Source organism: Falco peregrinus, chromosome 10 (genome assembly GCF_023634155.1).
Source record: "Falco peregrinus isolate bFalPer1 chromosome 10, bFalPer1.pri, whole genome shotgun sequence".
Classification (NCBI taxonomy): Eukaryota; Metazoa; Chordata; class Aves; order Falconiformes; family Falconidae; genus Falco; species Falco peregrinus.
Window position 1 is genome coordinate 26504753 of NC_073730.1, and position 26403 is coordinate 26531155.

A 26403-nucleotide genomic window follows, 5' to 3' on the forward strand; every position below is an offset into this window, starting at 1 on the left:
TACTAGCTGGTAAAAAATCTTCCTTCATATACCCAGGCTATTGATACTGCAGCTTAAGTTAGAGTCGGATGGTTTCTGTTCCCACTGCTTCCAGACAGTAAATGTCAAGCCTTTCTGGAAAAGCAGCAGTTTTGTATTCTGTATAACATTTTCAATGATAAACAACTTTTAATGAACAACTTCATGAAAAAAAACCCAAATCCAAAGGACTTTGATTTCAAAGTTCTGTTATGTACTGTGCACATCAGTACTCGTGCTGTCAGCTTCCCCTGTGTCCCTGTGTTCCTTCCACAGGAGGATTCAAACCCCTCCAGACTCGCTGTCTCGAAAGCTTATCTTCCTTCCACGCGTGCTAGTCTGCCATGGAGAGGTGCACAAAACGTGAAATCAGTCCCAGCTCCCGGCATTGACCAGCTATGACACCCCCGGACAGCCATGCTGCTGCAGTGCCGTTATGTCAGGTGCCCTGGGGTCTCTGCTCAGAACTACCAGGTGGGGAGGAACGTGAGGCATGAGAGGTGCTCCTCCATGTCCGGGCACAACCATGGAAGGATCTACAGTGTCTGATCTGATCCCAAATCCCCTCATGCACCACCACAAGTCCAGTCCATCGCACACTTACCTCCCGAGAGCAGGTGAGACGACGGCTGGCCAGCTCTGTGGGGTCCGGAGCGCGTGGCCCCGGGGAGCCTGGCGGCAACCTGGCTGCACCTACAGGGTGGCACTGAGGCAGCCAGCAGGCTGCGGCCATCCTCCCCCTCCGAACGGTGCGTGCAGGCTGCACGGACGGACGCGGACAGGCTGCACCTGGCCGTGGCTGCAGCAGTGATATCAGTGCTCATCTTCCTCGTAGCCCTGGGCTTGCTGCGACCCAGTGAAGTTGCTCTCTGCTATTAAACCATGGCTATGGACCACTGAATGCTGATACTAAAGCACAGGGAAAAACTTAATCAACTCTTGCAAAGTGCTTTGAAATCTTTTTCTGCACAAGGACAGAGAGACGTTAAGGGGACAGAAATCAGTTCCTTTGCAAGCTGTGTCAAATATTTTTAGCAACTTCCATTACAAAAGGAAATGCAGTGAGCTCTGCTTATGAATTGTTACCATCCAGCACCGTGCCTCTGGCTGCTGAGGAAACTGGTTTAACTTATTTTTATGTGAAAAGAGGTAGATAGACACAAACACACACACACACACACACATATAATCTAGGAGGCAGAGAGAGAATCTGTATCTGCATTTGCGATATCTTCCTGCGCCAGGTAAGGAAAGCATCTTTTTCCTTTTAACCGGGTGCTGTACCTACGTTGTTTCCTTGCAGTCTATCTTTAGGTTATAGCAGTTCACAAGGTTTTTTCAGCAGATGTGTTATTCAATTACTTCAGGGCTTTTCCATTTGTAATATTATGAAGCAATGATAGCCAGCAGACTTCACCTGTCTTTTAGAGATAGCCAGCCTGGTAATTTTAACTCTGCCCATTTTATCCACACCAGTAAATCTCATAACATGGTTATAGAGAGATTCCAATTTTTGTAGAACCTTCTCCCGGGAATTCCTGTATACAATATTGCCATAGTCTGTAATGGACATAACCTGTGATTGGATTAATGTTTCCCTAGTGAAGAAGTCAAAGCATTTCATGTTCCTATAACTGGTTTGCAGCTCTGCAGTAAAGGACTTTGGTGTGGCAGAGAAAATAATTGCAAACGCAGCCCCAATCAGAATATATAATCCCCTCACAGCGAGGGTCCAATTCAGCGCAGTTAGACGGCCTGCACAGGGGCTTGTAGCAGGATTTTCTTGTCAGGAGAGCAGAATGCACAGAAAACGAAGTTAATTTCAGCATTTTAAAATTCATCAGCCAGTCCTGTACAAAGGGAGTTAAATACGTTGCCACAGCTCCAAGGGAGGGCCCTGCAGCTCCCCTAGCAGCGAGTGGAAACAGGCAGGGCAGTGCAATGGGGCTCCGGTCTCCCCACAAGAAGAGCCCTCCACTTGTGCTCAGATAAACACGTGCTGTTGTTCTTAAGAGTAAACACCGTTCTGTCAAATTAAACACCCAGTTTTGGACCCATATTGGCCTCTGAACATTTCAAAATCCCTGGTGTTACCTTACCTTGGACCCGACACAAGCAACTAGTAAAGAGTTACTGTTGAGTGTACAACGTGCGTTACTTACGTCTGAGACGCAGATCGTCTCCAGGAGGAAAAGGCTCATGCCAGGCCAGAAGTTGGCTCTTAGGCAGGATCTGCCTGCTCAGGTGGAAGAGAACTTCAGCACTCGTGGGAGGAAAGTGAACTAGAGGCTGGGAGCAAAAGGTCTCATATTTTCAGCTCCCATCATAGTCTCCCCAAGAATTTGTGAAATGGCACATGCACACCACGCACACTCTGCCACGCCAGCATGCCAGCCCTCGCCATGCAAGCTAGCAAAGGCCCCACCGTGAAAGGCTTAGGCTTCCATCCCCAGCTGTCAGGGAAAGCTTTCAAGAAACATGGTTTATTGGTGAGCCTCGAAAGCAGAGGTGGGTCTATGAAGAAAGCACAATAGAGTCCGCTCTGCCTGTAGGATTCAGAAGAGACATGATTGGGATCTTAGAGTGGAAAAAATGGGTAGGGGCAGCTGCGGCTGTGGGTGGACCAGGAGGTGCCAGAGACAAACAGAGAGGAGTGAAATTGAAGACAAGAGCAAAGAGTTTGAACATGACGTGCTGGAACAAGGTTTGGGAGGGTGGGCTCCAGAACGGGCGTGCTGCCCGACTGAGGAGCAAGGCAGATGCTCTTGGCAGATAACCTTATGCTCAGATGCTACAGTATTGCTAGGCAGGTGGAGAGGATGGGAAGAAGGTTACCAGCATGGGAGTTGACAAATGGGATGTCATCATTTCCCATATGGGTAACTGTCTCCAATCTGTCCTTTCTGTCCAACGAAAAGTTTGGGATATCTCAGCAGAAAGGAAGCATCTCTGGCAGAGGCGAGCAGCCTACGTCAGGTCTATACCAAGACCTGGAAGTTGCAGGCTGTGGGGAAGATACAAATAGCAGGAGACAAGTAAGAAGTGGAGACAGCAATTTCCAGGAAGATCTGGTTATTAAATGTAAACTTCAAAGACTGACTTTTACAAGTCAGATAGCAGGAGCCTCTGACAACTGATAACAGGGCAGCACAAGGGCTTCCCAGAATCCGCTGGTCCGCATCTTGGTTTTGAAGTGACTGGTGGGCCTGTGAGGAGGAAGGAATGAAAATGAAACAACACACTCATTCCACAGCTGCTTTTATCACTTTATTCATAATTCTAGAGTAGACTCTTTAGCAGCTAAGCAAATACCTGAAACTCTCTCATTAAATAAATATATATATATATTATAATTCAAAAAGAAATAATGAGGAATTCTGCAAGTGTTTTTCCAATGAATATGCAGAAGGACCATTATCACCCCAGTAAACCAACTTTGAAAGTCTTCCACTAAAACCCTATAAAACCCAACGATAGTCATAAATTAGCACTAGATTAATTCAAAGAAGAACTTATCCCCCCTCTGCATACCTTCTAATCCATATCTCCAAGAGGTCATTTTAATTATCACACTGTCACTGCTATTCATTACTCTGCTTTTGGAGACAGAGAGCCAGCCCTGTGCCTTTTGCATGCTTTGGAATTCATCATATGAAGGCATTTTATTCTCCCTAAAAACATGCACAGTTTAACCCCCTCACCTTGAAATACTGACAGTAACAGGTTTGCTTGGTGTTTTAAATCATTTTCCTTCCAGTGGGATAGCTCTTTCTTGTTTTCAGCCATGTTCCCGTTATCAGAGAGAAGGTAACTAACGAAAGCCCAGCTAACAGGTGGCTAATGCACAGACACAATCAGCTCAAGTTTTGTCAGATCCTGAGTAGCTTGTCCTTTTTCGGAGGCATGCAAAGCCAAATTTTTGTCCTGACTTGTACCTGCTAACTCGTTCTGGCTGCAGTAATGATCACTGGATGGAAACCCATGTGCCAGTGGCTCCCAGGGTGTTTGTTGTGACCGGGCTTCAGAAGTGCATGTGAGGTCCCGAGACACAGAATGCAGACCTCAGCCGTGACCATGCTTGCTTTGTGTTTACTCGTGTGGAATGGAGCTCAGGGACCTCACACAGAACTCCCTTCTATCCATCGAGATATGGGTATGGGAACTGTACTCAAAGACAGATGAGCATGTGTGAGGGCCCACTAGCTACCTGGACGCATGAATGCAACCCAAGCTGCTTTCAGTTCTTCCTAGGATCACACCTCGGTGCGGTGTTGGTCGTGCTTGGGCCTTGCAGCTGGGTCTCCATTGCTGGGAAATCAGGGAGTACTTTCACAAGGGACAGTAAATATAAATTACCCGGACGGTCAATTTTAGCCTATAGTTCTCAGTTTTTATCATACCTTTTAATTTATCCCCAGGATGCATTCTTCTCACATAACAGGCCAGCATGAGGACCCAGCTGAATCTAACTCCGTTCCTAGATCATAGTGCTCAAGTCCTGGGAAAAAGAGGAGCAACCAGCCTAGCTCTTCTACTAGTAAATGGAGTGCCTGGGGTTACTACACCTTCAGGGCCACCCCACACCAAGAGGAGCTCATTCAGTCTTGTTTCACCTGTCTTTCTTCACCCTCAGTCTGGTTCCTCCTTTCCCTCTCTTATCCACTGGATCTTGGTGCCTTCTCTCCTCCAAGCTACCGTTGCAGCCCAACACCTAGCAGAAGACAGTAAAGAGAAGCTGTTTTGCAAAGCTTCTGATAGCTTGGCAAGGGGGTCTTCTCACCCTTCCCATCCGCTGGGAGACACTTGGACTCCCCTCAGGTTCACCCTCTTTTACCAGTTTGAGACCCACTGGCCTCATGCTTCACATCCACATAACTGGCAGATGTTTCAATCAGTTGCACAACACAGGAGACAAGACCTAGTGATGGTGGCTTCAAGGAGGGATTTCACATGCTGTTCATGTAATGGGAAGGTGGTGAGGTTTTAATTGAGATTTCTTACAATAGTGGCACAACACTGTTTGTTCATCCCTTTCATCACTACCCCCGTCTCACACTGCCTCAGTCATACATCAGTTGGCAAGCCCAGTCTTTCTAGAACCCAACCATTTTTTGCTGGAAAACCATGATTCCTGCCTGTTAGGCAGGTCGTGCAGTGAGTTTCATGCCTGCAGCCTGACAGTAACATTTCTCATATGACCCCTTTCCTTGAATGATCTGATAGAAGAGCAAAAAACCTAACCATGCAGCAGATGATAAACGGCACACAGAGGAGCGCCTGCCTGACTCCCAGAAGCTATTTATCAGGCTCTCTTAATGCAAGCTAACAGGGCTAGCACATGCAATTGGCATAAGAGCTTCTGAGCCTGACACTAAAAGGGGACACATCACATGGTGCAGCAAGGGAGCCAGGACTCCCTCGTTAGCTCATTGTATGGATTACCCCTTTAAAGAGAGAGAGAGTGAGGCTGGTGGAGGAAGGGGAGGCTTTCTCATTTTAACAAATCGCTTTTCAGCCACCGCAAATGATTTCTGTAAATCTATTGGGTCACTCTTTTTTTCCCAGAGATGAAGAAGGGAAAAAAAAAAAAAAAAAAAAAAGCCCTAACATTGATTTACCATCTATAAATAAAAAAGAATCAATGGTAAAATTTCCAGCTAATTTCCATCTCGCTCTTCCTCCTTTGGACTATCTGTTATCTTAGAAATACTTGTCTGGGGAAAAAAGAGAAACATCATCCGTTCCAGACCACGACGTGCTCCTGCGCCTCTCCCCACAGACCAGCCCTTCTCTCTTCTCTTCTCATCACGTGGAGAGAGACTGGTCCTTCAGATGTGCCTGGCTCCTCTTCTCGGGCTTGCTGCCAGCATGGCTGTTCCCTTGGCCCCGCTGGGTAGTGCATTTATAAAGTGGCAATTTTTCCTTCCTGTCAAAGGAAAAGAGAGAGAGGACAGGTATTGCAAAACACTGAGGTGCTTCAGCAGCAGGTAAGCCATGTGTAAAGTCTCACAGTGAAGTGCATCTGTAAGGAAGGCTTTGGCAGCTTGAGACAAATTAGAGTTGGTTAAAGACCAGCTGGTCCCATCCTCCTCTGGCCAGAGCAGAGTTAGTCCTTCCAGAAGACTTCAAGGGCTTTCGCTAGCTCTGAGCTTTCCAAGAGAAGGGCCCCACTGCTTGCCTTCGGGTAATGCACATATTACTGTTTACTCCTCACTGCGGCTCCCACGCGCCTGAAACATTTTTACTTCATTTCTGCTCATTAACAGTCCTTGTATCACTGTGAGTATTTCCTTCTGGGGCATAGATCGTTCACAGGACAGCTGGGTTCATGGGTCTGCTCAGCACTGGTGCTTCCAACACCCAGACCAGTGCCTTCAAAGAGCCCGACGTGATGCTGTTATTTCACCATGCCCATTAACTCCAGTTATCTAACAGTCATGCAAAACTTTAGTTGCCATTGCAGTTTGGAACATGGCGTTGCCAGTGCACCTTTCTGGCTATAGTCCTAGCAGAGCAGTGGGAGTTTAACCGCCGGCCTCCGAAGGAGCAGAGTTACGCTAGAGACGAAGCACTTCTGCAGTGATGCCCCAGGAATTCACAGGCTAAGAGCTGAGCTCCTCACACCTCAGCACCACAGAAGCAGCTCCTCGTTTTCCCACAGTTTGCCTGGGGAACCAGACCTACTTTGTAACACTTTGGTTCCTGATAAGTCTCACTACTTGTTTCCAAGACAAAGTGCTGCCAGCTGTGTTTACAATGTGTATGATAAATGTTCGCTACTTTAAGGAAAAGTAAATCTCTATCCTTTATTATCAGTTAATTCTGTAACATTTCTGTTCCATTTACTTGTATAGCCTCTTTGCTTGAGGCCTTAATTAAAATCCTTCATCTTGCAGCCCAGTGCTCTCGCTGCCTCTCCTCCCTCTGGGTCCTGACACACGTGTTTCACAGAAGACAAGCACAAGTGACCGTATAGCCTCAGCCCTGGCCTGTCTAGCCCGGGCCTGGGAAGAAGATGGCACAACTCACACCATTGTGCCCAGAGACCTTGCTTTGATGAGGGGCTGAATGACAAGAGGTGTGGGACCTGCAGCACCATCCCTAGCTCAGGAGACTCAGCCAGCACCGGGCCATCCCAGAGTCAGGAGCTCCACCTCGCAGCCCCCTACCAGCACTGGAGCTGCAAAGGTGCCTCGAGCAAAATACTGGGACCAGGAGCCACAGGAACCAGCTCCTGGCTGCTCTCTGGCAGCCGAGGCAGCCCTACAACCCTGCCTGCGGGCTGCCAGTGGAGACTGTGTTTCCTCCACACCAAGCAGCACCAGCTCTGAGATCATCATCATTCCCTGCATGTACCAAGCTCCAACCTTGTCATGCTGCATCTCCCACTTGGCAGAGCATGAATTACCTCCCCTCACCAAGCTGGCAGTGCTGCAGCTGGGAAAGCAGATACACCTTTTGATGGCTCCTCCTTTGTAAAAGTAGCAAAACCTGACTCCATTCCCATCCTGAGGAAGGAAATCAAACCACACTGTCAGCCTTGCTCACACCAGCCAAGGTGCTCCGATGAGTTTTCAGGGTACCCACTCAGACAGCTGCTTGCCCCCCAGTACCCACTACCCTGCTGATTTTGTTCGTTTGCCCCCCACTGCTATGGCAGGACAAAAATGGAGAGGGTCCTGTGCCTGATCTATTCTTTAAGGATGCAGTCTGCTCCCTCTAATACCAGTTACCTGTGTTCACTAAGGCAGCTGGAGGTCCAAGCCAAGCTGGTGTCGGTGCTCTACCAGTTCATACTGAGACACAAACACTAGGAAGGTGAGGACCTATCTGCTCACCCAGCCACGTTAACAGAACTGAAGTGACCTGCTGAAGGCCATGCAGCAGACTTGGGAAGAACTGAAAGGAAAAGAGCTGAGATGGAAACCCAGGTTTCTTGATCCTTCCACCCTGACTCGCCCCTGAGGAGCTGGGCCCCTCCAAACCTGCCTGCCATAGCAACACGGAGAAACCTGCCTTCCCCACCACGCAGGTGTGGGTGTGTCAGTGCTTATGCTTTTATTTGCAGAATGAGGTACTCAAATACATTTTTAAGAATTGAAATAATGTAGGGCCTGATGGGGCGCAGGGTTTAGAGGGCTTTATCTCCTCTAGCCCTCCCCTCCTCACTGCTGTCATAGCTGCCACCAGTTCAGCATCTACAGCATCTCCACAGTTCAATCACCAACATAAGGCACAGTGGTATTTTGAGGAGATAAACACTGAGACAAAAATAAATAAATTAGGATCCTGGGAGGGAGACCTGAAAGGCACACTGAAGTGAGAACACGCAGTTTCTCTGGTTCTATGTATAATTAAATCGACATGTTCCTAGATAACACTGGAGACCCAAACGCAGCAGCAGCTGTGGACCAAATGGAGTATCACGGAAAACATAGGAAAGCCAGTCAGTCAGTCCATCCCCTGCCCTGGGGCTGCATCAGCACTGCCGGTGTCACTGCTGCCAGCCTGCCTGCCTGCTCCCGGGGGCAGAGCTGGCGCTGGACGGGCAGGCAGGGCTCGGCTCCTGGGTGCGCGGAGGCTGCTCCTCCATACAGACAGGGAATTCTCTGCACCCAGTCCACTAGAGCAGCACTGCTGAGCATCATTACTGTTCTCCTCTCTGCAAGTGAGGGAAACAGTATAAAATGAAACATGCAAAGAGAATAAAAATGGCTCTTAAACCTCCTCCTTTTTCATGATTTGGGTAACACAGAAAAAGAATATCCTGCGTAACCAACAGCATTTACAGGTGCGATTTTTAGACACTGGCCCTTTTTAGCAGCCACCCAGGCATCCACTGAACTGAAGCATCGTGAGTATCAACTGCTCTGTTCACATCCAGTACTTGTGACAAACTGATCTTTTTGGACATACAGCCAACTGAGAGACAGTCACGATCAAATCACAACTCTGCTGCATGCTCATAGCACATACAACAATTAATCTTGCAGCCATGCAAACTGTTCTGCAAATTGAAATCTCAGAGGCATAGCAATTACAATACCAAATTTATACCACATCTCTCAGTCAACTAATTGTACATCCAAAAAATCACCACTTGAATAATCTGAATACATTCACCTTTACAGCTAAAAAACCCACCCCACTACATGCTTGATCTCAACACAATTTTGAGTTACAGAATCCCATGGGAAAAAAATGCCAACCTGTGATTTCAACAGCAAAATTGCTTCTATCTAAATACAGCAGATGCATAATTCACATTGAGGTCTAACATCGTGGTGTTTCCAGCAATGCTTTTTTTTTTTGCATTCTGCAAAATGGGGATACTCCTATTACTGTCTGCAGCTCTCTCAGCCCATCTGCAGGAAGACAAGCCCTATATAAGACTACTCAAATGTAGTGTACATGTTCCCATCTAAAACAACTGTATCTGGATTTCTAATTGTTAGGAAACCTTTAAAGATCTGAAAATGAATCAGCAGACTTATGCATCAGGCTAATGTTTTAGAACAGCTAAGCTCTACAAAGCCACCGCCATAAGCACGCTTATGCTGTGGCATTTTGAGCTCTTTCGCACACAAATGTTTCTTGACTTCTGTTTCCATCCAGTGAAGCAAGTTGAGGTGGGGAGCAATAGATTTGAATTAGTGACTTTGCAGCTGGTGTATTAAAGAAGGCCAAAATACAAGAGAATTTGTGTTTAAATTGCAAAGGGCGGAGAAAAAAAGTTATCGATGCCACGTGAGTGGGATCAAAAATGAATCATCAAGGCTGGAAAATGGCTAACCTCTGATCCCTGAAACCAAGAAATCTGTCTGCTTTTGTGTAGCTGCTGATCTAATTTTTTACACTTTCCCCTCTGCACAGAAGAGATGCGTTTCCATTACGTCCATCACAGCTGAACAATCAACGCCTGATTACTTCAAATACTTCACTCTCAGGGATGTACAATTAACCAGGCCCATATCTGACACTGCGAGGGGAGCACAGTATTTTCTGGGATTATCTGAAAAGTTTCAAATGTGAAAAACACAAATCAAATGGCCCAGAAGATAATGACAACCAGTGCCCTGGCAGTTAGGTAATGTGCATGCTCCAAAGCAAGGCCAATTAGAAGTGATAAAAACAAATTTGAAATGTTAGAGCAAAGGTCAGAATCAAGCCATTACCACAGGCTTGATATTTTTTGTTCCCCTAAGCAGTCACCAGTGCCTGTTTCCAGAAAGTGAGCACAAATTCAAGCTTGCCAGATGACCACCCACCTATTACAGCAGATTATGATTTCTGGGCCATACAAACCTCGCTAATGTGGTATATGGAGAATCCCGGCACTATCTGGAAATCTCATCAGGTCCGTACCCTGTGGCCCTACTTTTCTGAATGCAGGGGCTGGTCCATGCTGCTCCTAGAGAAGGCGTCATATTAGAGCCTGCTCCCCAGGAGAGTTTGCAGATGTCTTTGCCACAGAAGGGATCCTGCTACTTGCCATCCATCCCTTAGTTCCTGGCCTCCTTCCCCAGCTCACTGCAGCAAGGACACCTGCTTCACCGAGGAGACAGTGGATGGAAGCAGGAGTCATTAGCTTGTAACTGGAACCACATTATCACACAAGTAGCCACAATTACAAGCAATGCACATGGCTCAGACCCAGCCATTGTTGTATATCTTTACTGACCCTGGAGCAGGAAGCTGCAGAGAGGATGGAAATAGATTTTGTCTTGTCTCCTGTCCTCCTATTTCCTAAGGAGCAGCAGTAGAATAATGGGTTGCACTTACCTGATGAGGTGTAGCAGAAAATGACAGTCTCTTGAGCTTGTTCAAGTTAGCAATGTGATATTGGGATTAACGTGCAATGTACATCAGACATTACCCATGTTGACCCACCCCACACATAGCAGCTGTCTCTGCTTTCAGAGCAGAGTGCTCTTGCTCTTCAGAAATACAGGGAAAGTCCAGGCAGAGGTGAGGCATGAAATAACACAGATGCTGTAAATTTGCTTACTGAGCCCTGGCTTCCTCAGAGCAACAAACCCAAGAAAGGAAGAAGAAAGCAGGTGGGTATCTCCAGGCATATCTATATGAGGATGCTGAGGATGCCTGTGAGAGCTAATCCAAATACATTTAGGGTGTAAATGTAAAGCTGATTAGTGAAACCACAGTAAGCTCCTATGTGGATATGCTCCTTCAGAGTTAAAGTAGCCATAATTCAATTTATTCATTTAGCTCATTTCCAAAAGTAAATTAAGGTAGAGTAAATTAAATTAAATCAGCTGACAGCACTTTCATTTTGAAAGGGATTGTTAACATGGACCCAATCTACTTCATACAGTAATGCAGATTATTTTCTCCTGCTGAGCCACCCGTCAGGCACACTGGCTCCCTGGGCTAGTCCTGAAGTATTTTTACACACCCTCTGTTCAGGGACTGTCTGAAAGCAGGACCAAGCCAGAGGTGTGTTTGACTGTTTGCATGTGCTTTAGTGTGTGCTTGCTTAAATCCAGGGTAAAATCCTGCCAGCCTTCGCTCTGGTTCCCAAGTGCTTGACAAGGTAATAGTTGTAATGTGGAATTTTGGTGAGCCCTCTGCTGGGAGCTGGCCAAGCACTGCAGATCTCCCCAAACGGCAAATGGATCCTTTTCATTGAACCCACGCAAATGTGTCACCATTGAAAACCTGAAGGGTTTTCTTTAATGACAGCTACAAGTATCAAGAGTTGCATAAAATATGCAGACATGTGTGGGAGTGAGCTGACAGATTATAATTACCAATAGGGAAGGAGAAAAAAACAAAAATTAATTTTTGAGGCAAAACATATAATTTGCCTTATAAACCATAGTAGTGTTCCCATTACTAATACAATTCACAGCTCTGGAAAGCACACTGAAATTGTTTGACTCCTCAGCAGTTTGTTGGGTTTTTTAAATTTTCCTTTTAAAGGAGCACCAGCTAACATGGGAGGGTAAAGCAAGGGGTTTTTTAGACACTCATATGAGCTTTGAACTGTTTGAACAAGTAGGGAGCCAGGTAAGACAGTCTGCAAGATCCAGCTGCGAGGCAGCGTCTCTGTGCTAGCTGGTAGGATCGTGCAGCAGTGCAGCCCTAGCTGGCCCTGCCGGTAACGTAAGGAAGGCTTTTAAACATCATTGTTTGGTCCCACTTGTCCCTAGAAAAGCGACAGAGCTATAGGGTGCCCATGGACCAGGTCCTTCCTGGTGAAATCCCTGAGGCAGGTTGCAATCCTCCCTCCAAGGGAGCTGGGATGGCGATGGAAACCTGACCTTTCCTTTTTTCTTTTCTCTCTCTCTCTCTTTTTTTTTTTTTTAATTCTTTTCTCTTTTTTGTTTTTCCCTGCCCTCATTTAATTTCCACCTTTCTCTACAAATTATAAGTGGTTTTGCTGACCTTTCCCTGGAGCAGCACTGGAGGAAGGGGAAAAAAACATTTACTTTGCTGTATCTGCACAATTCAAGAGGCATTGACAGTAGTGTTTGTGATACCGGCATCATTTTGGTGCCTTGGGACTTTCTGGGAGTCCCTTCACCTCCTCAGGAGTGTATAGGGTAAGCCGCTGGTGTTACAAGTAGCCTGGGGAGGTGAAGAGCCTGTGTGTGGGCAAGGGGAAAGACCAGACCCACATATATCTTCAGGATTGCTCCGGGGAACTTCTCCTTGAAGTCAGTTTTATTTCACAATAATAACAACAACAACAAAAATTAAAAAAAATACAGAGACACTGCATTTGCTTTTAGTAGCAGTGGTAGCCTCTCAGTGTGGCTGAAGTGTGCGGCAGAAATCTGAGCTGCCTCCTTGCCGATGTGTTGGTGGAGGTGGTTTGTTTGCCCCACACAGACATTTCACTCAAACCAGTTTGCTAATTGGACTTTATATTCCTATACTGACCCATGCCTATGCCCTGTCACCAGAGCTAAAGGAATGTATGGCTCAAAGATGACCAGCAACATCTCCTTCTATGTGAGAGAAGCAATGAGAGAAAGAGAAAAGGTGCCCAATTTTCCTTTCTCTCCTTTCACAGCATTGCAATGCTCCTGTGCCCTGGAAGCTATGGAGTATTTCAGATCTCTGTTGTACTGAGATCAAATCTGGTCTGGAACATGTTTTTATGTTTATTAGACTCTGCTCTGCTCTTAGCTTCTGAAAATGGTGGGGGAAAAGATGACAAGACAGTGATTTAAGTCTGGGAGAAGTGAGCTGGGGATGGCCGCGAAGAGAGCCCCTGGAGAATGACAAGAAGCAGCCATCTATTTAAAGCAGATGGGTGGCTTCACTCCCAGCTCATGTCAGTCATCGCCAGGTCAAAGAAAGCACTACCGGGTGTAGGTGAAACCTCAAAAATCCTGAAAGCAGAGCTTCAAAGCGTAGAGAGCAGTTTTTCTGAAACACAGGAAGAGGTGGACTGGGAAGAACATCCCAGATCCAGTGGGACAGAAAGACCCACACACAGCAGGTGCCAGAAAGCAGCAAATCCCTGGGATGGTATCAGTCTGAGCCTGTAAGACCACACAACCTCTGGACCCAGCCCTTTACGGTCAAGGTGGGGCTCAAAACTTGAAGGGCTAAGTTGCCCGGGCAGAAGTGCCTCCAAACAGATTGTGCCTGTACACAAGACATTCCCCAGCTCCACCCAGCGTGATGCAGGTGATGGTGCCCACCGCCTCTGAGGATGACGGGACAGTCCCGTGGGTCTATCCAGCCTGTTGGATATGCAGCTGTGAACTCATACATCATCATTAAGGCTGCAAAGTCAAGCAGCAAAAGGAGGAATTGCCAGAGTAAAGGCTGTCAGAACAATTTTAATTCAACCTCCTGGCAGATATGCCTTCTGATGTGGTCTTTAATTACCTCATCACAGCCTACTTTTTCTTCAGCAAGACTGCTGTTTCATTCAGGGCACGATGGACAGGCAGCAACTAATGAAGGGCCAGTCAATATTTTGTCCCGTCCTTTTATTGTTCAGTGTGTGGCCCCAGGCATTATTTGCTGCATGCCATCAAATCCCTGCTCTTAGCAGAATTATTCGTCTTCTCCTGGACTTTTCTCTCATGTGTGTCAGTGCAGCAGCTGTGAGCTTCCCACACAGGAAAGAATTTTTCTTCCAGCACTCCCGTGAGCAGAGAGCATGGGTTATACCCACATGAAAACGTGCTGCAGACAGAAGTTGCAGAATGCTCCAACAGGGAGGGCCAGGTGGGATTTTTCAGGGTACCCACATTGTGTCTGTTCAAAGCCCAGCCCCCCTAACCTCAGCCAGAGTTGTAAGCACTCAGCACTTCTATAAATTGAACTCCAGTGTGTGCAGAAAATGAGAAACATGGAAATGGTGGCTCTCAGAGAAAAAAAAGTCACTGGTTTAAAGAGGCAGCAGCTCCTCTGCTGATGCTGTGCTGGAGCAGGGCTCTGCTGTGCAGTCAGTGAACCAGAGTGAAATAACAGAGCAATGCTGCTATGGGCAAAGGGGTGGACTTAAGGCAGCGCAAGGTGACTGGCATTTGCAAATTTTTCAGCAAAAAATTCTGGTTTCCTACCTTAACCATTCTCTGTAACAGCTGTATTTTGCTTTCTCTTAGTCTCTTCCAAATTTTTCACCTTTTACAAAAGATTTTAGTGGAGGACATTTCTCACTTTCGACCCAAGCAATCTTCACCTTTACTCTGGCACAAGTAGAAAGAAATGAGCGCAAGACAGAGACTCGGCAAGTGGAAGAGCTCCCAGTGCCACCGGCAGCATCAAAGGGAGCCCTACTCAAATGCATTCCAGTGAGTGCAGTGGGAGCAGAATTTACTGATCACTGAGCAGCTTAAAAAAAGGACATAACAAGAAGGAGAGGAAGGGCATGAACCTTCATTGCCACCTGACAGCCCTTTCTACACTGCGCTCTCCTGCTCTGTGTCCACTTAACCCAACCTTAGAGAGATGTCTTTGTGTCCAGGATGGACTTCCCTGAGCCTCTCTGAAGCAGGTCGAAGTGGCAGCACTCTTTTCTCCAGCAGTTTCTGTAGGCAGCCCAGAGATCTCTTTTACTGTTAGAAATTCATAGGCCTACCAGCTTGTCACTCCAGAAGATGTCCAGCATTTTCAGCAAGGCTTTTAATTCATTAGCTCACATAGGAAAATATTCTAACCTTCCTGCCCTCTCCAGCTGAGTCACTGATGCTTTCCTATCTTGCTACAGACACATCACTTTGAGGAAAATAATTGCTTAGCATGCTGGTAACAACAGACATTATCTGTCTGAACCGGGCATTTTTGTAGGATCATGAGGTCTTCCCATGCTGAGGACTGCCAGGCGCGTTAGGGTTACTGTTTGAAACAGGTCCTGACTTTCCCTTGCAGGCTGTGGGAAACACTGCATGGCCACTGGGCTGGGCTCCCAGGGAACTGGGGGAAGGTCAGAGAAAGCTCAGTTTACTTCTCTGCAACATGCTGATGCCAACATAAACACTTCCTTCTTAAAGATCTTTCAGTCAGATGTGCTCTGCAAGTGTTTCAGGTTGTTGCTATTTCCAGGGCTATCATTATAATACGTTCTGGCTGCACTAATTCCCTCATACAGAAATTGTTCTGCCTGTAGTAGGCTGGGACAAAGCAGCCAATTAGTTATCCCTTACACGTTTATTAACTCTGCAGCTTTCTTTCAATGAGTATGTGGAATCTGGTAATGTTTTAATATATTTTCATAAACTGTGGGCACAACATGTCCTGTTTCAAGCTAATAACCATGCCACATAATTAGTCCTGATTACACAGATATTTAGTATTATTTTACATATTCCAATCCTTTCTGAGTGCCACTGCCTAGCCAAGGCATATTTAAAGCCACAATCATCTCCCCTGTGTTTCCCAGCAGTTTGCAAGATTTTCTTGTGGACAGGTTTGCAGTTAACACGACAGCTTCAAAGAACAATTCCATTTCACTGACGTACGTTTTATATATATATACAGGCTCTGATCAAATGTCAGGTGGCAAAGCCCTGGATACAAATAAAAGGCATTTGCCTACTTACAGGGAAAAGCCAGTATTTGAAAGCTATCAGGAAATTAACAACATGAATCTTTAAAAATCTATTCCTTAAACTTCTGTTGGCTTTGGTCTGAACATTTACCATATTTAGGATTTTACTGCAAGGTAGCACTCCCCAGACAAAAGATCCCTCACCCCATTAGACTCTGGTGGAGGAACGAGAAAAATTTGCTCTGTGCAACCTGATTATAGATGTGTATCTTTCCCTGCTGGCATGGCTTTCACTATAGAGATGGACATGGATATTTGATATGATTAAAATGCTTCAGTTACCACTGTCCGTGGTTCTTTAATTTAAAATGAAAAAAGCAAACAAACATTCTTTTTGATGAGGTAACTGAATGATGCTACGGAAAAGCACTTTGCTGTCAGGTGGTAATTAGGTTCAGTAATAGTTGTGGGTTTTAGCCTCGGAGGCTGTGGCCCCTGGGAGTCTGAGAGAAATGATACATTCAATTTCCAGAGGAGAGGAAGATGCTGGATGTTTTTCTCTGCTAACCCTGCAGGTCTCTGCAGATAAGAGCATTCAGAACTGCAACGCTGACAATCCTCCTTGAGCCAGCCTAAACTGTTGTGTCAAGATCACGAACAGAGGAAGGGAGAAGGACTCAAAGCAGGGCATTTAAACACCTAAGGCAGTCAGACTGGCTCTGACCACATATATAAGGAACTGCCAGAATGGCTGCGCCGAGAGGATTTTTAAAGGCTGCGGGAGGAACTCCAGCAGTCGCTCTATGGTCTGGGCTTATATTTGTAACATCCATCTTATCCATCCCTAGAAAATCTTCAGTAGGAAAGTGTTCCTTTGCAAACAAGAAACTGTTCCCACAGGTACCTTTTTAAGGGCGGGTGGGAGGTGAGGGGAAAGTGGGGAGAAGAAGGGAGTGAATTTCAAGGCTCAGCTGCCTCCCTTGGCAATTTGGAATTGGCTTTTCCACTGCAAAATAGAAATTGTATTTGGTTGTGCTATTAAAAGTTGAAACCCAAATGAAACGTTCCCATTGGCCCAAATGCATTGAATTGGAGATTTTTAGTTTGGAGGCGTTATTGCTGTTTTCTCGGAACAGAGACAAATTCCAAATATGGTGCTTCCCATGAAACAGGAGCTCTGGTTCCTGCTCTGCTCCCCTCCTCATGTTTTCAGACAGCTTTGCCTGTTCAAGGAATGATGGTTCTCAACAAACAGTTGACACTGAAGGGACACTTGGCCAACACCAGACAGAAGGCCAGCAGCACTGCCAGATTCAAGCTTGGGCATTTCAAGCCTTCTGTTCACACCTTTGTGCATTGCTCACTGGTGCCTTACTTCATGTCCAAAAATACTTCCTTTTGGACAAACATCCACTTAATCTGGTTGTAAAGCTGGAGTAAAGACAGGGTGAGAGGGGATCCCCAAGTAAAGGCTCCCATTTGGACTGGCAGAAGGAACCTGCCATCTGGCTGCCAGCACTGCAGCAGGTCCATGGGGAAATGGAGAACCCTGCCTTTAGCACAGGCTTGCTGGTAATTTCCTGAAGCACTGAAAGATTTTTCAATTCCAGAATTAAAACTTTTCAAAATAAAGTGGGTCTGATTCTCCTCTCTCTCTCGGGAGATACATGAAGGGTAAGTCCATTAAAGATACTGGTGTGAGATTGGTGTACAGCAGACAGAATTCAGGAAAGATATCAATATCTCCCAAATCCTCTTTTTTGGATATTTTTTCAGACATAAACCCGGTATCTTTCCTGATCATAAATGCTTTATTTCCGAATGGAATTTCAATAATATAAGCACAGTTAGACTAACATGCTTATTATAAAGCCGTAATGCAGTAGCACTGAAGTTTAGTAATGAAAGGTATTAAAAAGCAGCCCTGCTAAAGCAAGAGAAATTGCTTTCTGACCTACCGGGTTTTAGGAGTAGGTGCTAGTGGTCTGTCCACCAAGGAATTCAGCCTGTAGTAATCCAAGAAAGTCCTGGCCACATTTCTTCCAAGCTTCATATCTGTGAGGTTTTAATTAAGGAGATTTTTTTTGTTTTAATAATTAAAAGTAATAATAAGAAAAAAGCAGAGTCTAAAGGTAAATTACTCCTATTTAATGCATGAACAAGTTTTACATTAACCATCCCACAGTGCTCAGGCTTCAGGCAAAATGACTTGCGCAAGCAGATAAAGTGGGGGTCATCTTGTTTGCTTCTTGTTTTCACAGGCAGATGCTGCATAAAACTGCAGACAAGAGGAAACATTCTCCCTTTCCCCCATTCCTGGCTGCAGATCCCAGTGGTTGTCATGAAGTAATACACTAGACAAAAGGGGCCTTACAATTTCCACATTCAGCAAAAATAATTACCTAAAAGTGCTTGGCTACAGGCAGTATTTCTGTGCTTGCATCCAGGAAGCAATGTCAACAGTGTCATAGTATGAACCAGCCATGGACCAGTGCACAAACTCAAGGTTGGGATTAAGGCTGTAGCCCTCCAGATCTTTAGCGGTGCCCCCTCCACTGTCCTGGGAGGATATACTGTTCTTTAACTCTGTTGTATTCAGGACTTGAAATAGCGATTTTGGCACTGAACTGGAAGGAGAGCAGATTACCTTAAGGAGGTCAGCAGTAACTCCAGGGGCTCTTCTCACTAGCCACAGTTCCCTCTTCAGCTGAGCCCAACGCTAGGGAGGTGCTGCACCTCGGAGCTGCCACCGAGACCTTGCAGGCACAGGAACCAGACCTTCCTGAAGACTCATTTGCCTAAAAGGAAGCTGAATAACCTGCAAATGTGTTGAAAAACCATATCTGAGACAACAGGTCCATGGGGTAAATTTCCCGCTCATGTGAAACGTCAGCACTGGGTCTGCCTGTGACAGAGCAGCGCCTACTTATCACGTACAGGGTGATGTCCAACTGGGAGAGATGGAATTGATGCCATTATCCACAGCTGTATTACAAGGGCTGAGGACTCCTTTATTTGCCTTTTTCGAACTGATGCCTATCCAGGCTACAACAGCCACACGCTTTGCCAGTGCAGTGACCCAAATGGTCATCATAATGGCCTTTTCAGGAGCGCTGATGCAGTAGCTAAGGTGGGTACATCACCTGGGGAATCTAAATACACCTCTGCCTCCGACACCCAGCAGTTGAGGAAAATAAACTGCTGCTGGGTTGTTTGGTGTGCATGCGTGCATGCTCTGCTTTATCAATAGTTATCTGCTGATGTTTCCATTAGAGGAAGATTCCAGAAGTGCAGTGTCCCAGGGGCTTCCAGCAGTGCCTGTGAAGATGCTAGCTTCTAAATGAAGCTTTTATTACCCACCCACTTACATTAGACACATCAAAACAAGTGAGCATGAGACATCAGGTTCAGGCATTACCATGAGATCTCTGTTTATCATTTATTTATTTATTTAAAGGGGAGGTCGAACTGATTTGACTTAGTCTTTAGCTCTAGTTCTGCAAAAAGCCAGCCACCAGCTCCCCTCACACTGCAGCCAAGCCCAGTTCTAGTGGCTGAGGATGACTCCTGACGCTGCTTTTCTCTCCAGTGATCTGCTCCCACTTTTCCAGTTCCCACTCCTGCGCCTAGGGATGGTCACATGGATGTATCCCTTCTCTTTCAGGGTCTACCCTGATATTATCATTGCGATCCTAATACCATATGTGCTGCAGGCATCTATATTCTGCCACCCAACAGTACAGCACAGCCTGAACAGCTGGTGTTCACGGCTGTTGTCTGTGTGGACAGGGATAGTTGGTTGTGTGAAACAGCACCGGCTGTCTCAGGGCTGCCGCAGTACCCAGCAGCTCCCCTGCAGCCTGCCAGCACTGACGGACGAGACAAACTGTACGTGCATGAAAGTTCAGAAAGTTAGAGACAGCTTAAAGTTTCATCCATTTGAGGGAGGGCAGCGTTGGCTTTGAAAATGTTTTGTTATTGTTATTGGAATTTGGGGATGGCTGGGGGTAGTTTGGTTTCTGCAGTTGTGAACTCAAAGCAGCGGCAAAGGTTAAGAGTTCAAAGTAGTCTGAGGAAGCAAGAAAGGGGAGAGGGCTGTCAAACATTTAAGGGATTGAGAAGACTAACATAGCTTGATCTTGTCGTTTCTTTCATTTACTCAGCACTTTAAAGACATAAAGTAGTAATTGGACTCAGTAAAGTCTCTAGGATATTTTGTCAGCGCCAATCTTGGAAGGCTCCTCTGCCAGCAATGGCCCTGCTGCCCTTTTCTTTGTCTCTCTACATCGCTTGTGTTTGCACAGTGGGAAACACCTGACCTGCGTCCTGGGGGAGGAAGCCCTTAGCTGAGAGCGGGTGCAGCTGAGGAAGTGGCTACACGAGCTCCTGCGTGGTACCTTACAACTCTGCCTTAACCATGACCTGGAGGAATCCAGTTCTTCTGCTGGACTTGGGCCTTAGGAGCACCTTTCTAAAGGTAAGGACAGTTAACCACTGGAACAACTTGCCTTAGCACATCTGGAAATCTCCAGACCAGAGGTCTTGAAGAACAGGTTAAACCCACAGCAGACATGAATGGTTTAGGTTTAACTGGTCCTGCATGAAGTTTGGAAAAGGAAGTATATAGAAGAGCCTCTAAGGCTACTTCACCCCATTTTTCTACAGTTCTTACTATGTTTTGCAGCCCATACAGACTTCATGTTTGCTAAGATCACCAGGAAAGGTAAAGGCATTTTGAGGAGCATGGACACACAGGTAGGCAGGCACTGTGAAGACACTGGACATGCACCCCTGTGCCACATGCAGCCGCTGAAAAGTCACAAAATGGGAACAGCTTGCAATCAGCACTGGTGGAAAGAGGCTCGAACCAGCATGGAATAGAAAATGTGCATGTTGTAATACTAGTGTCTCGAGCCATCCCACCCCCCCAGTTCTGCCTGCCATCTCAGTAAAGGATGAGCAGTTTCTGTCATGGAAGTCAGGCACTCGATGCATAAAACCTGAAGCAGCAGTAAGTCTCTCCCTGTGGCTGCCTAGCCTGGGCAAGGCATGGCCTGACGCGCTCAGCGAGTACAGGCAGCATGCATGTGCAGAAGTGATGGAGAAAAACAAATCAAGGCAATAACATTTGCATTTATGTGCAGGTGCATGGAAGACCCGGGCTCTACTTTGGCCTACAGTATGTCGTGGGCATGAAAATAACTGCAACTACAATCAGAACCCACTTTTGCTGAGTGGCTTGTTTGTTTGTTTGTTTGTTTTTCAACCAGCTTCCTTTCTGCAATCACACATGCTGTGCTTTTGCCCACAGGAGCTCCCTACCTAGCTTGAACTGCGCTTGTTGGAAAGCCATTTCCAAGCTGTTCCATCACAGGAGCTCAGCTTGTATGAGACAGTAGAAATCCATTTGGGAGAGTCATGGTGGAAACATCCGGGTGAGCCTTCACCTTTAATAGCATCTGCAGTTCCCTTTCCTCTCTCTTCCTTCTCCACAGACTCGTTCCTCCGTGCTCCATATTTCTGCCTGGAAGTGGAAACCAGTGTGTGCCCAATGCCCCTCCCGCAAACGCCATTCTCACAGCATTCACTCTTTGAATGGCATCAGCGGTTTGGGGGAGATTTCAGGACAGTCTGCTTATATAGAACTCCGCCAAATTTCACAGATGTTAGGAAGTTCAAGAATTATGCTGGGCTTTCTGCAAAATCCTCCGTATTTAGGATCCCACCATGCCTCACACCCCAAAGCTTCCAGCCCTGATAAGAAAAGAGGACAGAGGAGTGGGGAACCTCACAAGCCGTTACTGTTTTTCAACTGAGAAGATTCATCGTTCCTATTGCAAACAGCCTGCTTAAACTGTAGCCTCTAGAAGCACAGACACAGCCTTGTTCTGTCTGTGCATGGAGGCAATAAAAATCTCAATTTGGAAACCAGTTAGCAGTACAAGTTATTATGGGAGGTACTAAATGTTGCTGCTTTAATAGCTCACTGATCATTTAATAATGTCACTGCTGCAGAGCATGGTGGCACCATTCACTCGCTTTTGTTTTGCTTTTTGAAATTCAGGGTCATTTCACTTTCAAGTGAGTGGATTATCTCTCTTTCCCCCTTTTGCCAGACACTGCAAACTGCTTTAAATAATTAGAAAAAGGATGGCTCCTTCAAGTTCGCCATCTCATTTTCATAAGGTCCAGTGTCATTGCTTTGGAACAGGAAGAGAAGCTGTGGTGGTGGTAAGGATTTGACAAGGGCAAAACAGTTAGCAGCTCCCACTCATCTTTGATAAGTCCTGTGGGGTCTCTGCCAAGCAGATTGGATCTCTGTTTTTATGTCTCATCTAGAGGACGGCACCTCCATCAATTTGAAACACTGCACTAGGTTATTAGCTTATGGAATCTGTCCAAGTTTAGTCCTAAACAGGATTTGAAATCATGACTATTCAATCCAGAGGCACCGCTGGCCAGATCCATGCAAGTCTTTTGTTTTAGACAAACAGCTTTATGTTATCCTAAAGACAGACAGAGAAGAAGAAAAAAAATAGGAAAGGGAGAGAAAGGGGAAGGAAAATAAGACAGAAAGAGAAAGGTGAATCTTTAAAGGGGAAGGAAGATAAGACAGAAAGTGAAAGGTGAATCTTTTTAATAGCTCAAATTAAAAGCCAGAAGTAGTTCTTTGTTTGACAAAACCGAATTCTACAGCAAATCTCAGTCCAGCACAACAATCCTGTTATTTATGAAGAGTGTTATTTTGTGTGGGAGAGTCCCAGATGACTGTGGTCAGCTAGCATACTGTCAGCTTTGTACAATCTCAAGAGAAATATGGATGAGGTTTTGTCATCTGTTTATAACAGCTTCCATCAATGGATGAAACCCCTTCCTGACTCCAACAAGAGTTCTAATGGAAAATGGCATTACAAGGGTTTAACCCACCATGTTATATCGCACCCGGCCTGATCAGAACTAGTCCTCTATTTTAGCAGAGCTGTTTTCACTAGTTTCTCACTTGTCTTATTTCAGAGGGCTGACGCTGTTCTCTAATAAATAAGATGTGCTGCCCATATCACATCTAAGGGGGGGGGGGGGGGGGGGGGGCACTCTGAGCAAAGTGTAATTGAGACAATATAAAGTCCTGGTGGCAGGGGGTGAGGGGCTATTTTGTGGCTTTTCATCACCATTTAACACGGTGCAAGCCTGAGGCTGATGATGCATCCTTCCCTGAGACTGTCACTCCAGGGGTACAAGGTTCACAATGTCTAGTATATCTGGTTACCTATTTCAAAGTCATTGTCAAAGGAGAAAGCATCTAAAAGGGGGTGTGGGGAGGAGGCAGGACTTACCCAGTCCTCTTTACTGACTTTTCGAGAGAGCAGGGCCTGGCCAGGCAAGCACTAAAGCTTCAGGCTCTCGGTTTTGCAGGGCTGCAAGGTGCATGTGCGCATGTTCTGGGGAGAGTCTGCCACCTCCAGTGGGACCGAGGCTCAAGCGTAAGAACCAGGCTCGACATGGGAATTACTGGTGACACCCTCTTGGCAGGTCAAGCTACGGAAATGCAACCAGACCATGTGGCCTTAAGATCTACAAATGCTCTGGCCACAGCCAGCCTGGAAATAGCAAAAGGACACTCCCCAGGGAGAGTATTTCTGTTCCCAACAGCCTCAGTTCCTGATCCCAAATGGGACAGATGTTTTTGGAAACGACATAACAGCAATGACAAAACTTCACTTTTATTCCTCTTGTATGTTATCAGGGAAGGAACTGGGAGGAAAGATCCCTGACTGACTATTTCAGGCTTTCAGGCCTTTGTCCTGAAATGCTTGATTGTGGTGGAAGAGGTTACAAAGATTGAAGTTGTGTGCTGCTTCTCCCTGAATAATCAGAGGCCTGTAATTTTCTGTCCTCCTCTGAAAGAGGAGGTTGGGGAACAGGTATCGTGGAGAGCACTGTTTTATCTCTGCCAGAGGGACGGCGCTGCAAGGATCACGTTGTACCATGAACTCATTTCAATATCAGCTATCGCGTCTGACCTTCTCATGAACTAAACTGAAACGAGCCGATCCCAGCTAACACCTGGGCGTGGTGAGCAGAGGGATCCTGAGGCAGAGAGAGAAAAAGGCAAGAAGGTGGAACTGCTGCACAGGAGCCAGTGCCAGAACAGAGCCAAACACTCCTGATCCTGCCAGAGTGCTGCCATTGAAGGGCAGCAGAGACAAGGGGAGCGGAGGGGAGTGTGGTGGAGCGGCTGTGTACCCCAGCTCTGCCTCTGCAGCACAGCAGCACCACTGAAGGAACCACCCAGCTGAATGCATTTTGCTGCTGATGAAAGCCTCCACGCAATACAGAGCTGCAGAGCTGCTGCCACATGTGGCCATGAAGAAGGAGCAGATAATTCAACATAGGATTCAAGAAACACAGCCAGGGAAAGGAAAATCAAGCTGTCCAGAGCAAGCACGGAAGCAGAGAGGATTAAGATATCTCAAGACACTACCAAAGTAACATTGGGAACACAACAGGGCCACTGCACATTTTTACCTCTGAATCCACAAGCCATTTACCAGCGCTACGAACACAATTTTTTCAGTGACATCTCTGACTGCCGCTCCATTATCCTAACGCCATCTTCACATTGCTCCATGAAAGTTACATTTTATCCATCTCATGGTCCCTCTACACCAGTGGGAGATGGAAGTGGGCCCTCCTGTAAATGTAATCTGGCCTAAAGTGTAAAATGACCAAAGAAAATGGAGCACTGAGTCCTGATGAGGTTTGGCCTAAAGTGTAAAATGACCAAAGAAAATGGAGCACTGAGTCCTGATGAGGTTATCTAAGGGACAGGGGTCAGAACCAAGCTGACAGCTGAAAAAGAAAAACCCAGAAAGGGTGAATTTCGGCACCAGTGTATTTTCATTCATGAAAATATTGCATCAGCATTGCTCTTTGTGTTGGTATACTTTAAAAATTAGATACTTAAACCCTGATTATAACAGCTTCTATCAAATTGTCCCCAAATTTATTTGGGTCTGCATTTACTGGTCTCACATTAAGATCTGACAGATGTTTATTTGGAGTATCAGGAGAACACTAGGATGAGTCTCTTCTTGTGATTTTTAGTGTTTCTGAACTTTGCTATTGTTTAAATCTGGTCTCTTGCCAAATCTGGGAAGGAGCCCTTGTGGATTAGCTGACCTCAGCTCTTTAGACAGTCAATGAAAATTACAGAGCTGATTTTCTCTGATATACTGAGAAGGGATGAGGAGAGGGGAAGAAATTTCCAAGTGAAAATCCAGCATTCACAATCTTCTCCTATCACTGATGAATGTTCTCAAATGCACAAGGGAAAAACAGCATGAAAAGTTAAGTATTGACAGTTCTTTTTTTCAGCTTGGTTGGAAATGCAAGAAGAGTACAATACTTTCCAATTCTAATTAAAACCCTCAAAATACACTAGAAAATCATGAGCAGAACTTTTTGAGGATCCTCTTAGTCCCTCACATCTCAGCCCAGAAGCATGATGACATCCATTTTTCCACGTCTGAGAGTTCCCATTAAACATTCCACTCATGGCTTTATGCATAACATTCACCACCGCCCAAACAAAATTGGTTTCAAGGTAAATAGTAGAAAGAGTGTCTCAACACACGAAAGTGTAGATAAACCATTTTTCATCTCTAAATTGTTGGAAGCTCATGAGCTGTATAAATCATAACTGGGCATCAGTAAATCTGTTGCGTGCTGCGTTTTTCCTCTTTAGCTGCAGCTTGCATTTTTAGACAGGGCATAGTCTATAGCTTTGACAAGAGCAATCCTAAAAAGAAGAAATTAAAGAAATTAAGACATACGAGGGTTGTGTTCCTTTGTGACATAAACCTGCATATAGCTAATTTTAAAGTTTTTTAATAGAGGAAAGATAAAGAGGGTTGCAGAATGCTGACAATGATTGCAGGACTTGTAATGATTTTGGGGGACCTTTCTCCTCTGGCTGGGGTACCCCAGGCTCTTGGGTGTCCAAATGCAACTATTTGCACTTGGAAGCACAGACACTTGCTCTCCAGTGTCTGAGCAGATGCAGAGGACCTCCTGGAACCTACCTTACATCACCCATCTGGAAAAGAACTCAGTCCAGTGGCTATTAGATAGTTTCAGTCAAGGTGCTTCTTCCCAAGGACCTGCTCAAAGACCCTCCCGCCTTCAATCAGTCTTTGCTAAGTCCCTTTAAGACAGGGCAACATCTGCATTCGTAGTGGGCAAACTGCAGTAAGAGACAACTTATCCTCAGGAACTGGCTTAGCTCCTCTCGCAGACTGTCCTGAGAGGAAGAAGGACCATGGCCTCAGAGGCTGTACCTTTAAAAACACTTGCAGCCTCCAAGTAATAGTCATGCTTCAGTGTGTTCAACATTTTGGCTGAGCTCAGTA

General features: G+C 45.9%; 1 protein-coding gene across 2 annotated transcripts in view; it reads right to left on the reverse strand.

Annotated features, from left to right (window-relative positions):
* Positions 1–3279: 3279 nt before the first annotated feature.
* The window catches only part of LOC101910707 (BEN domain-containing protein 5), a 965145-nt gene continuing 942021 nt past the window's right edge, over positions 3280–26403 (reverse strand). For both annotated transcript variants that reach the window (XM_055814853.1, XM_055814852.1), the window contains exons 12-13: positions 17953–18049; positions 3280–5944 (exon numbers count right to left, since the gene is read on the reverse strand). In XM_055814853.1, coding sequence (XP_055670828.1) covers positions 5824–5944; positions 17953–18049 — 218 coding nt within the window. In that variant the 3' untranslated portion in view covers positions 3280–5823. The remainder of the gene's footprint in view (positions 5945–17952; positions 18050–26403) is intronic.